The sequence below is a fragment of the Pleurodeles waltl genome, chromosome 1_2, assembly GCF_031143425.1.
Source record: "Pleurodeles waltl isolate 20211129_DDA chromosome 1_2, aPleWal1.hap1.20221129, whole genome shotgun sequence".
Classification (NCBI taxonomy): Eukaryota; Metazoa; Chordata; class Amphibia; order Caudata; family Salamandridae; genus Pleurodeles; species Pleurodeles waltl.
This window is the reverse complement of record NC_090437.1, coordinates 989,225,809-989,238,590: the sequence shown is the minus strand read 5'-3', so window position 1 is coordinate 989,238,590 and position 12,782 is coordinate 989,225,809. Positions and strand designations below refer to the sequence as shown.

General features: G+C 43.2%; 1 protein-coding gene across 5 annotated transcripts in view; it reads left to right on the top strand.

Annotated features, from left to right (window-relative positions):
* Positions 1–12,782, top strand: part of ATP10D (ATPase phospholipid transporting 10D (putative)) — a 614,572-nt gene that overhangs the window by 473,906 nt on the left and 127,884 nt on the right. For all 5 annotated transcript variants that reach the window (XM_069201689.1, XM_069201684.1, XM_069201678.1 and 2 more), the window contains exon 15: positions 1,801–1,985. In XM_069201689.1, coding sequence (XP_069057790.1) covers positions 1,801–1,985 — 185 coding nt within the window. The remainder of the gene's footprint in view (positions 1–1,800; positions 1,986–12,782) is intronic.

Sequence of the window (12,782 nt, the reverse complement as noted above, 5' to 3'; positions counted from 1 at the left end):
CCTTTAGTAAAATGTGTAGATGCATACTAAAAAAATCATAATGGAAAATCAGTGTAATTATATTTAACAAGATTATGGGAAACATAAAAGTAAACAAACATTGACAAAGCCATTAGGTCTGACATTGGTGGTCAGCCTTTCGGTTTTGCCAATGTGGGTCTTGTTTTGACATAGTTTTTGTATAACCTTATTGTTGTGGGAGCAGCTGGGCCTGCACCTTTATAATAAACATTGGCAAAAAGAAAAAATATTTTTTGGTCTCAAAAAGCACACATTGCTCAGGCCCTGGCATTGAACAAAACTACTCTGTGTGCAGAAATGCTCCTTGTGAAAAAGCAGAATGCGGTCACTCACAATGAAGCCAGCGATAGAGAGAGAGAATTTTAATAAAATCAAAGTGTTTGTTTACACCAGACCTAATTAGGGTCCAAGTTACAAAAGTGCACCCATGGTATATGTCCTTGCATTAGTCCTGATTTATGACTTTTTTGTGAATGCACAATAATTTACAGAAGAAGGCCAGGAAATCGTACTCCTAGAAAATGTGTGAACTACATTTTAGCACTAGCAACTATGCGTGCGTAGATTTGCTCAAGCGAATATCTGTTGAACGTTTACAAGTTAACTTTCCTCCAACCATTTGTGTTCCCAACCCTGGAAGAAGTTTTATTTCTGCCCTAGTCAGGAGTAAATTTCCATCCTTTCTCAGTATGGCAAAAAGACCCAAGAAAAACTGGTAAAAATCCCTAAAACATGCAAGTTAGTAGGTTTGCTCAGATTCATATGGGCATTCCATCACTGGAACTACTGCTCACTGCTACTTCTGGCCCCAGTAAGTGATCTGTGGAAGGGTGGTAAAAAAAAATAGTATCATTTAAACTGTACTATTGTATGAGCCCTTATCAGAGCTGTTATATAATTAAATGACTGCCATAATTTGTCGCTGCACTAATTGGCACAAAAGGGACAAGTGGATTTTTTTTTACAGGACAAATAGATTTAGGACGCAGCCTGTCCCCCAGGGACAAGTAGATATTTTGTTAAATTCCACACCCCTGATCGACAAAGGTAAGAAATTTAGTTATCAACCTTTTAGAAACTGGTAGAAATTCATAACATGCTAACGTAAAAATGAGTCCGCATTTAGATGAAACATTGCAGATATATTCACATAAACTGGAATATCAGAACATACTAACATAAACTAAAACATGTCATATGAATCATGCATGTCCATAATTTTAAGTAGTTGTTTAGCAAACGTAGCTCAAGCAGGGGGAATGTATAGGGCACAGAAGACACAGTAATTATGACACCATTGCAGGTTTCCTTCGACTTTAATTTAGCTTATGTGAAAATTCAGAAAATCTAAAATGGATTGGCTTAGCTGCATGTTTCCTCCCCCACCATAGTACAGGGTCAGACAAACTTGATGTGGATGTAAAAATGTCTGCTGAGTCCATTGTTAGCGGGGGACACATTTTATGAGTGGTGTGGCACAAGAATATAAATATAGTCTGACAAAAATATTGGTTTACATTTTGTTTTCCCATTGGCATTATTAGAAAACCTACACAAAATGTGGTGATATTGCTATAAGTGATGTTTATGCTATACTATTTATGTCACTGATAATCTGATGTACAGCCCTGTGAGCAAATAAGCTTGACATTTAATTGGTTTGAAATGTGTTGTATTGAAGAAATAACACATTATTGTAAAGAATACACAAATAGGACAATATTTTAGCTGGAAAACACCAATGGAGATCCCTGTTGATTTTTCACTCTCATATTGCAGGTGCCACTGGAATAGAAGATCGTCTTCAGGAGGGAGTGCCTCACACAATAGAGGCACTGCAGAAAGCAGGTATAAAAATATGGATGCTGACTGGTGACAAACAAGAGACCGCAGTCAATATAGCATATGCATGCAGGTTATTGGAACAAGATGGCAGGCTATTTTTGCTCAACACACAATGCAAAGTAAGTACAAAGAGAACGTTTTGCTCAAACCCTGTTGGAAAGTTGTACTGCTTTACTTTTTGTTAAGTGCAGTCACTGTCACTTGTGTCTTTTTTCGCGGCATGCTTTATGAGACTTAAGGAAAGAGAATAGGCCATAAAGTGTCGTTGAGGGGTTGGTGATTGGTTGAGCGAGAGACTTGTTAGCACGGCCTTGGCTTATCTGTTTTGTGTTAAATAGTAAGCATTGGGCCTAGCTTAAGGTTGATGAACCTTTTGACTCGTTTAAATTTATATTGTAGAGTGTTGTGACATCAAGAATAAACAATTCAATTATAATAGAGAGTCCGTAAAGAACACACCATGACCAGTTAGGCCAATTTGGCCTATATTCATAACACTAAGGTCACGAATACTAGTCTCAACATCAAATGATAAAAATAAAGAAACATCACAGGCTGTCCATATCGCCTAAAGTATCTTAACTTGAACAAGGCAACAAGAAAGATAATCTCAACAGTGAAAACACTCATTAATAGCAGCAATATTTGAGTAAGAGATATATAATGCATTTGTCCAGCAAGCAAATTATCACCAGTTCATAGGCATAAAGAAACACCTCACTAACTTCAGATTAGCATTAGCATGTTGGTCTTCATGCAAAAGTTTAAGTAACACTAATTTGGAAAACATCTAACTATGGCACTCTGGCACTATCAAAACAATCAGCAGTATTAGAACAGTAGCAGCTAGTACCTGAAAAACAAAAGACAAATAACAATGCACAGATTAAACATAATTACCTTTCCCTAAGGAATGTCAGCAGTATGGCTGAGCTTCACCGGGGGGACAGCAGTGTAAGCTTCAGGATAGAGCAGGGTAAGGGTGACGTTCTAGAATTTGGACTATAAGATCACTAAGCCATCGGAGCATTAGTTCAGTATTTGAAGAGGCATAATAAACTCAGAAAATAATAAAATACCAAGATGTGATTGGTAAAGCATGGGTTGTCAAAGTGACAAATCACCATGAACCTAAAAGTACGATCAGTGAAAGGTTCAAGAACAAAGAGTGGTCCAGCTCCTAGTGAGCTGTTCATTAAAATAAATATATTCATAATTTCTATTGGTCAAAAGCATCAGGCGAAGAAAGAACATCCAATCACAAAAACATTAGGTATCGGAAATGTATTAGAAAATAAAAAATAGTTGATTCGATGCCTCTCCATTTACGTAACTCCAAACAATACTAATTGTAGCTTCTTAGACTTCCTTCCAACTGCTGTCAGTAGACCCTTTTGTTTGTCCCTTTCCAAGATATGCTGCTGCCTCGTATCACCCCATTTCCTCGAGAGGAATACATTTCATTAGTACATGCACAGAACAAACTTGTGACTTAAACAAAAGAAGTTTGTTATACAACGGCCATGAGGACATCTAAATGTTTCTTTCATGGATACATTTGTTAGATAAGCAGCTTCTCACTGAAACCTCATCTGCTTGAGGACCAGCAGAAAACAAGAAATACTCATATTTTGTCCATTTAATTAATCATTTAAAGAGACAGTCTGCTTAATACAGCATTAGTACATTATTTTCAAAGCATAATTTCACGTTTTCATACTTGATGGTGGCCAATCAGAAAACCATATTTTAGGTTATTAGTTATTTCCATGTTAATACCTCTTATATGATCAAAGCAAATGCTAAATAATTATTAGTACTAAATTTCTGCGCTCACAGACTTTAAGAAATTGAGCGGTAGCTTTCATTAGTAGAATGTTAAAAGATGTCTTGCCTTAATGGAAACAATTTTACCCTGTTATTTTCTATAATGGAATGTATATTGGGTTGGGGTTTAATCATTGTGTGGCGAGCCCAGTGATGCACTTGGGCAGTAACTCTGTGTCTGGCAGGTTGAACTCATTCATAAGCGATTTGCACGGTTTGACATCTGACTTCAATCAGGGTTCTTAATCTCATGTAACCAGTTCTGGCCCTAATTTGAAGGAGTCTTCAGCTGTGGCTGGGTTGAATGCAGAATTGCTTATTAGTGGCATAAAATGTGGCAGGAAAGAGTTTGTTATACTTGACTGCAAGACTGTCTCAAGTCACCAGGGCTGCTCAAGTGACATATGATGAATATAGGCCCAAAAGCCAGTATTTCTCCTTTAATATAAGCACGTTCTACTTATTCATTCAAGCTGCGGTTTTGTCTATACAGCACCACTTTTTTTCCTAATTCAGTTCTCGCTCATTAGACTATAAAACCTAACTTCGATGCCTGGTAGTATCTTACAGTAAAAGCTGAGAAGAATACATTACTTATCGTTAGTAACACTCTTTCTGGTGGATGCTCTATCTAACTACAGATTCAATACTTCAGGCCACATGTACGAAAGTTTGAAATTGAGTGTGTCTAATTGCGATTTCAAGTGAATCACAATTAGAAAATCGCAATTTCAAATGTATGAAACTCTTTTGAGTTTCTTTTGTGATTACCAGTGGGTCGCAAATAAAAATACCTCATGAATAACAACGAGGTAGGTCTTGCTTTGCAACCCATTGGGAATCGCAAAAATCAAAGGGATGGTGTGGCCTGGTGGTGTCAGCAGACCAACGTGTCTGTGGTTGCCTTTCAATTAAGCAGTCTTTTTTTTTTTTTAAATGCGGCCCGTTTTCCTTAATGGAAAATGGGATGCGTTTAAAAAAGAAAATGCTATTTTTTTTTTCATTTTTAAAGAGAAGGCTGTGGTCCCACTGCATGCTGTTACAAAATGCTATTACAAACATTCACAGAGGGTATGAAGTCCCTTGGAGACCTCTTCCAATTTGCAAATTGGTTACCACCTATTTGAAACTGGTGGTAAACTGCAAACGTTTTGCAACTGCATTTCGGTTGCAAAACACATGCATACCACTGGGATTCGGTATTAGAAAGGGGCACCCAAACGCGGCCCTTGCTAATACCAAATCGCAAAGCCAAATTCCGATTCGGTAACAGGTTATTGAATCGCAGTTTGGCCTTGGTAAATACAGAAATGCCTTTTAGTGCTTGCAAACGGCCAGATTCTCCAAATCAGACCATTTGTGACCTCTAAAAAGCTTTGTACGTCTGACCCTTCATTCCCTAATCCCAGTTGCGTGAATTGACCTCTTTAGCATATATACAGTTCGGAATCCAAAGACACTATCCAGTCTCCTGGGTCCAGATCCAAGGAGATCCTTGCTAGAGTGAGCATTTTGAACACATCCTTTGTCAGAAAGGCCTTTAGCTGACAGTGGTCCAAGATGTGTGAGGCCTCTGTCCTTTTCTGGAAAGAGGAAGTAGTGTGAGTAGCACCCTTCTTCCCTCTCAGAGCCCTACACCCACTCAGTGACACCTTTGTACAATAGACAAACACTTCTACATCAGGATTGTGGAGTGCAAACTAAAGTGGCTTGCCAGCCACTGCACCAGAGGAGGAAGAATTGGAGACTTGCTGCCCCCGTAAATGGTTTTACCTGTTTCCACATCTTCTGCCATTAAAGCAGTGGCCTGTGGTTGCTGTAATACAAGCTGGGGAAGCCGCTGTTGTCTGTAAGCTAACCCCCCTGGAGCAGCCCCTAAACGTCTGATATTGGATTGGGAATTGCTTGGCTGATGATAATTGTACAAAGCAATGAGCTGTGGCACAACTGTCTTTAAAGCATTCTTGTGCAAAGTTGGTATTTTCCAACCTTTCTAGTCAGACACTATCAAATGGCATACTTCACAGTATTGTGGTCATCATTTATCAATTTATCAAAAGATGCTCTGATTTCGTGGGGCGGGGGCTTTGGAGAGGAGGGTGGTCTGCTAGCCAACAAGACCTTGCTGGCCATATCCCCTAATTCGGGGGTCTACCCTCCCAGGAGACAAACTGCATTTATGGATTTCAGGGCTAAACCAGCAGAAGAAAACATTCTCTTTGCTAAGGCATCAGTTCTTTTAAATTCTCAGAAGGACTGGTCGGAAAATAAATTTGGATTAATCTTTCTAGGTGATGCCTGTCAAGCTTTTCAGTGTGTAGGATGTTTGGCTAGGAAGTACCGGTAGCTGGAAATCGGTTTGTGCCACCTAGCCATAAACCCACTAACGAGGGCATGATCATGGTTTACGTCAAGTTGCCATCAAGGTATTAGAAAGGGCTTTACTGAAGGGCAGTAGTGGCTCAGATGAAACCATCCTTGGTTGTAGAATCTTGGTCAATATAGTTTTCATTGTCTTGATAGTGAGCAGTTGCAAATCTAAAGCTTCAGCTGCCCTGTGAACCACCACTGTACACAAGGTGCTTTATTCAGTTGGTGGTCTAGGTTGCAAGCCTAGCTCTGTTTCATGAGATGTCTCTAGTCCAATTGCATTTTGGATTTCAAAGTACCTGGCATCATCAGTAAAACTAGGTGAAAGTAGGTTGAACCCTTACTGGTCATCATCATAAATCTCTGATAGTCCTTGCGGTATGGTAGAGGTCCTGGATTAGTCTGGTTGCATAACAGGTTCCGTCTTTGTGATCTCACTGCATGGCATGGGCCAGAAGTGAGTTGAAGGTGCGAGAACAGGTCTAAAGCTAACAAGGTTTGTATTCAGTGGAAGGAACCAATTTAGACGTTGGCAACATTGTAGAATCTGGACCAGATTTGCAGTGGACCCAGGAGTAGGACCTAAGAGGGACAGTGTCATGGTTGAATGTGGTGGTGGAAGTTTCACTGGAGGTTTTCTGCCGTTTTTTGGGGCTTGGGGGCCTATCAGAGGTAGCAGAAATTATGCTAGATCTACTAGGCCTTTTAGAAAGCCACCATCTGCTGTGCAGTCCAAGATGGCCTGGAAAGTTTGTCGCACACCAGGAATAATGGTGGAACCGGGCTGAATTCGGGTGACACTGGAAGAATGCGATCTTTTGCTTGAGGCCCTTATTCCTTCTCGCTAGACTTTGAGTGCCAGGATGGAGTAGTGTCCCTCATGGACTTCCTACACCTATGTTTATACTTTATGTTAAGACTGCCACTGGAAACTGGACCTTTCAAAAGAGTGACGTTCTTGACCAAGCATGTGTCTTGCACAACTATCAGCAAGCTTCTGTATTTCAACCTCAACCACTTATGTTTAGTGACATAGAGTTTTTAACTCATGACATCGTTCCTTAGCACGCTGTCAAAGAAATGTAGTTGTTGCTAAGAAAGACGAAGTTGAGAGCGGAGCTCCAAATCTGCATCTGAAGGTGAAGAAAGAAAGGAACTGACTGGTCAGCATGCAGGAATGGCACTTATATGCAGCAGTGCTGTCACTTCTGGGCAGGTGTGGAGTCACTGCTGCATCAAACAAAACCACCTACTGGTGCACAGGAGGACTGCTTAAGAAATCTCTGAATCCGTTCTAACAAATGGGGCTATTCTTAAGGTGATTAATGTGCGGCTAGAAGTATCTTTAGCTGCCAGAGCCCCTTTCAGGGGATCACTGGGCACACATAGGTTACTGGCCCCAGCCATTTACTTATGATGTCCCGGGGCCTGAACTACTATGGATCCTGAGTAACTGGGCCAAGTACCCCTTTCGTACTCGACTCTCAGGGTTGCATGTTCCAAGCAGTCCAATGCTTTCTTGAGCGGAAGGAGAGGATGCAGATTAGTGAACACTGGCTCACAACTCAAAAAGCGCAGGAACAAATTATTGTTCAGCCAAATACTCACTTTCATAACAAAAGATAATTATTTTATTTCTACTGCATGCCCTGCAAAAGAAGAATAAGACATTCATACACCATTATATAGTCCTCCTCTGAGGTCAGGGCTGTAGTGTCTTTTTGGTGATGCCCTGTCCCACTCCATGCTCGCATTAGCAATTCACTATTATTAAGATCCAACATGTATACCCCACTAGTAGGCAGAGTCTTGAGAATCTTCTACAACTCTGATTTAAAGTCAATCGTGTTCTAGTGCACACACGCTCGATTTAGCAGCAAGTTCCTCCAGGGCCGTAAAGCGCAAAACATGTGTTACCCACAACGACAGGAGAGAAGTGTTATGAGTCCTGGAGTTGCTCCAGCGAAAGCCAGGCGAGTTGGCAACATGTAGACTCAGCAGCTGTACGCAGCAGACAAAGACTCTTTCCCTCACGGTCTTGCTTTATTGCAGTTGGAGGTTTCCTGCAGCTTCTCCTGAAGGGTAAGTGTCCACTTGATCACGATTGGTGGGGCTACGACAGTCCTGTTCTTGGTCCCATGCTTGCTTTACAGTGCTCACAAACCATGTTAAATTATGTAACTGGGTAGAACAAGTCACAGTCTTTGGTGATTCTGGTGACAAACTCCGATACAGAGGGCCAACACAGCTCACTCTACATGGGCTCCATCCTTGTCAACATAGAAAAGTAATCCAATTAAGGATTCAGAGTTGTCTGTTACCTTGGCGGCCCCTCCTGGCATATGGGGTCTATGCACCGCTTCCCTGCAAGACTTTGGTTCTTACTGAAGGGCAGTCTTTCCAATGACTATCTTCATAGCTGCCCTCTCCTGGCATACAAGGGTTGCCAACTCAGTCCTGCAGATGGGCAACAACCTGATCGATAAAGTGGCTGGCTCACACCTCGTACAGGGAGTCCACTCAACAGGTCTCCCGAATGGACCATGCTCCCTCCACTGCTGTCCTCTTCCTCACAGGGCACACTGGTCTTAGCAAGCAGGCAGGCTGGTGCTCTAGGTTCCAGGGCACGTGGTCTTGGATTGCCTGGTTGGTGTCCCCTCACCAAGCACAGAGACAAGCAGGCCTTGGTTCTCAGTCCTGGTTACAGGTAGAAATCTGGTAGAGATTCTCCACCTCACACAGCTTGTCTGGCTGCTTGGCAGATGATAATTCTTGGTGTCTCAGATTCCCATTTTCTTAGTCCATTTCCAGACACCAAATGTGATTTAGGTTTCAAGTCTGACATTTTACGTTGGAGTTCTACTACTTTTGAAGTGCATGCTCCTCTACTTCCTCTTCCTCATGAAAAGCAGTCTGTCATAGGGATGCCTCCAAAGCTAATAGTCCCTCAACACAGGATATGGGAGTGACTAGACTTCACACATGGATGTCAGCCACAGTGAAATGGGGATCAGAAGGTTAGCCCAGGGCTCCCAGCCCTCCTCTTTATCATTCTCTTATCAGCCCCATCTCCTTCCTGAGATGTGCCCAGGTACCTCTTAGTGACCTCTTAATCAAAGACCACCATTTGAAGTGTACAGTGGAGGCCTGGTTCTCCTCTTCCAAATGTGCGTCCCATCCAACTTACAGGAATGCAGCAATCTACAACTCTGTCCGGGGAAGCTTTCTACCTCCTCTCCATGTTTCACCAAGGAGGCCTGGGTCTTTCAAAATAGAACCCAGAGCACTCCATGGATTGTACTATTCTCAGGCACACATGCACAGAGTGCATGTATACAGAATACATGCACTGTGTAGTACTATATCCTCCATGTACAGTCCTGTGCGCGCACACACACATATATCCAGCACTTGCATTCAACATGCACACACTGCCCAGCACTGTATCCTTTATGTATTGTACAACTCATATGCACACATACTCCCAGCACATGCACATATCTTGCACACACTGCACCCTTCGTCTATTGTACCACTCACAGATACACACACCCAGTAATTCTACTTATCCTGCACACACTGTACAGCACTAAATCTTTCAGATACTGTATCACTCACAGGCACACAACTCCAGCACATGGATACACCATGCATGTGATGCTCAGTACTGCACTGTTCTTGTATGTATCTTCCAAGGCACGCATATACACTCAGCGCAGATTCACCATGTGTGCGTTGTGCATCACTTCACAACAACCTGATGTAGGCCAAGCAGAAGATAGGCACACAGCAACAAAACATTAAAAAGTAAGTTTGCTTGTAAGCCTCACTCCAGTGACCCAGATTTAGAAGGAACTCCTGTTGATCAGTAGATGGTATCCTGCCACCACTGTGCCCATGTTCCTTGACTCCTGGTGAAGGCAGTAGTCTTCCGCCTCCATGAGGGTAACACTCTGGGCTCCACTCCGAGTCCAACAAGACCACAATCCATAAGACAGGCCCCTTTCACAGCTCACATGCATGATCTGTGTTTGTCTATGACAACAAAAAGCAGCATTAGGGATTAAGATATAAGTGCAGTTGGGCACCTAAGGTAGGGGTACTGGTCCCTTACCATGCAGAGCATGTTTTCGTCCCTACAGAAACAAATCCACCTTTTCTGCATCGTCGCACCAGATTTTTCACCTTTTTCTAGACCATTTTTTGCTAGTCTTTTTTAGCTCTATGCAGTTTACCCCTGTCAACGAGGAGTAGAGTGCCTGTTCCTCTCCTTTTAAATATGGCTAACTTGGCTTATACCTTATATTAAACTGGCCCTTAAGTCCTTATTATATACAGTAGAAAGTGTACCAAGGGTCTAGAAATTAAATGCCGCCTGTAGACTGCAGCACCTGTGGTATCATCCACATGGTTGACCTGTAAAACACGACTTTGGGCCTGCTATGTGTAGCCTGACTACAACAGCCTAAAAAGCTCTGTAGAATCTGTCATGATAACCCTTTTTTTTTTTTTACATTAAATAAGTGACTCTTAAGTACACCTTATTGCCTCCAAGGTATGGTACTTGATATTTGAAAGTGGAATGTGCACAATTTAAGCATGTTCATCCAGTGACTAGACCCCAAAACATCCCTGAAGTTCCTGGAGACTAATTTGCATTACCTTATCAGCAGCTGCCCTGCAAGTGAGGTGTAAAACGTGTTCCCAGAGCAGAACAGTGGCTTAGGCCAAGTGACAGGATGGAATTGGCTGTGGGGCATTTGATCATTATCAGCCCAGGAAGGACAGTTCAGGTGAACCCAGGAACTTGATTAACTTGAATAGGATAGAGGTGAAGTTTGCCCATTCATAGTCTTTGTAAAGAGAGACTGGAAGAAGGGAAAGCCTTTGTCCCCAAGGCCCAGACTAGCCAGGATGGCTCTGAACACAGTAGGAGAGAAGCTACCCTGAGAACTGTTCGAGTGGGCACATGAGAAGGGACTGTTCAATACCCTGGCTTTCCTCCTGGCTGGAAACATTTCCCTAGTTTTTAATGCTCCTCCCATTTTCTGAGTGCTTTCTCCTGCTTTTCCCTCATTTTTTAAATGTATCTCCTTACTTTCCTTCATTTTCGGAGTGTTTTCTCCTGCTTTTTTCTAATTTTTCACTGCTTCTCTCTATTTTCTTTCCCCCTCATCTGCCGCTCCTGCCTACTGCCTGTTTTCCCACCTATCCCTGCTCCCAGCACCCCTCCTCTCAGGACCTACTTGATGGAGGGCGCAGTGGGTGCACCACCAAAGGCAAAGCCTGTCTGTGCCCATCTGTGCCTCGACCAGACCCTGCACTGGGAGCCCTGGTTCTTCCAGCCTACGCACCTACACTGCCACAGACCTCCGAGATCTGGACCCCAAGTCCATTGACAAAATCAACTGCTGGCACACAACTCTACACACCAATAGAGGACCGTTCTCCCTCCTGCACTGCCACCTCACCCGCAACACCGAAGCAACCAACAACACCGGAGACACCACAAAACACAACGGTGCAACTATGCTTGCTGAGACCTCCACTGCATAACTCTAGTGCATTCTACTCAACACTCATTCTCTTGCCAATAAGCCACAGAGATCTGGGACACAATCGCATCCCTCACCCTGGATGCGATCCTCCTCACAGACCTGGCTGAACCTGCCTCCGTGCTAGACACCGCCATCGCCATATCTGAAGTCTACAAGATAACACACCGGGACCGAATCAACAAACACAGAGGTGGAATTGCCATCAACTATAAGAACACCATCTGCTGCACAACCTCCTAAGACGACCCCGATAATGGAGCATCTCAATTTCCAACTTAACACAGACAGAAAAAGCACCATTAGAGTCACCCTCGCATACAGACTACCGGTACCACGTACCAGCTTCTGCAAGGCCAACCCTGACCTCATCGCCCCAATTGCCATTGAATCCGAGCCCTACATCTTCCTAGGAGACTTCAACTTCCACCTCGATGACCCTAGTGACACCAACACAACTGACCTCCTAGAAAGCATGAGAAACATCAACCTCCAACAATTTGTCACTGACCCCACCCACATCAAAGGACCCCACTTTTACTTCCAGCAACTGAGTCAAGTACAGCCATGTCTTGCAGCTGGCCTGGACCGACCACTATAGCGTCCACTTCACCACCTCAGGATCTACCAACAGTGGCACCATGCCATCAGCTCCACATGCAGAAACTGGAAAAATATATCAGAAGACCAGTGGAACAACGCTCTCAACGCCCAACTCCCATACACATCACTTGACCCAGAACAGGCTGCGAAGAACTTCTCCCAGTGGATCATGGAATGCACCACCGCCAAGCCAGCCAATCCCAAAGTTTTCGCAATGAGAGCCAGGTGGTTTACCACTAAGCTGAAATCCTCCAAATACAACTGTTTGCAACTAGAAATTAAGTTGCTTACTTGTGAAAAGACAGAAGACCTTACCTCCTTCACAACAGCACTCAACCAGTACCACCACCTCCTGAGAGAAAAACAAAGAAGAACGCTCTAGCCGATCGCATAAAAGCCAGCACAAACCACAGCAAGGAGGCCCCCCCTGAACAACATCACCCCCTCCCAAGAACTGTGTGACACCCTGGCAGACTTCCTCCACAACAAAATCTCAGCCATTTATAAGAACTTCAAACTCAAACCCCCAACCACCCACACCGCTTACAGCATCAGCCTCCT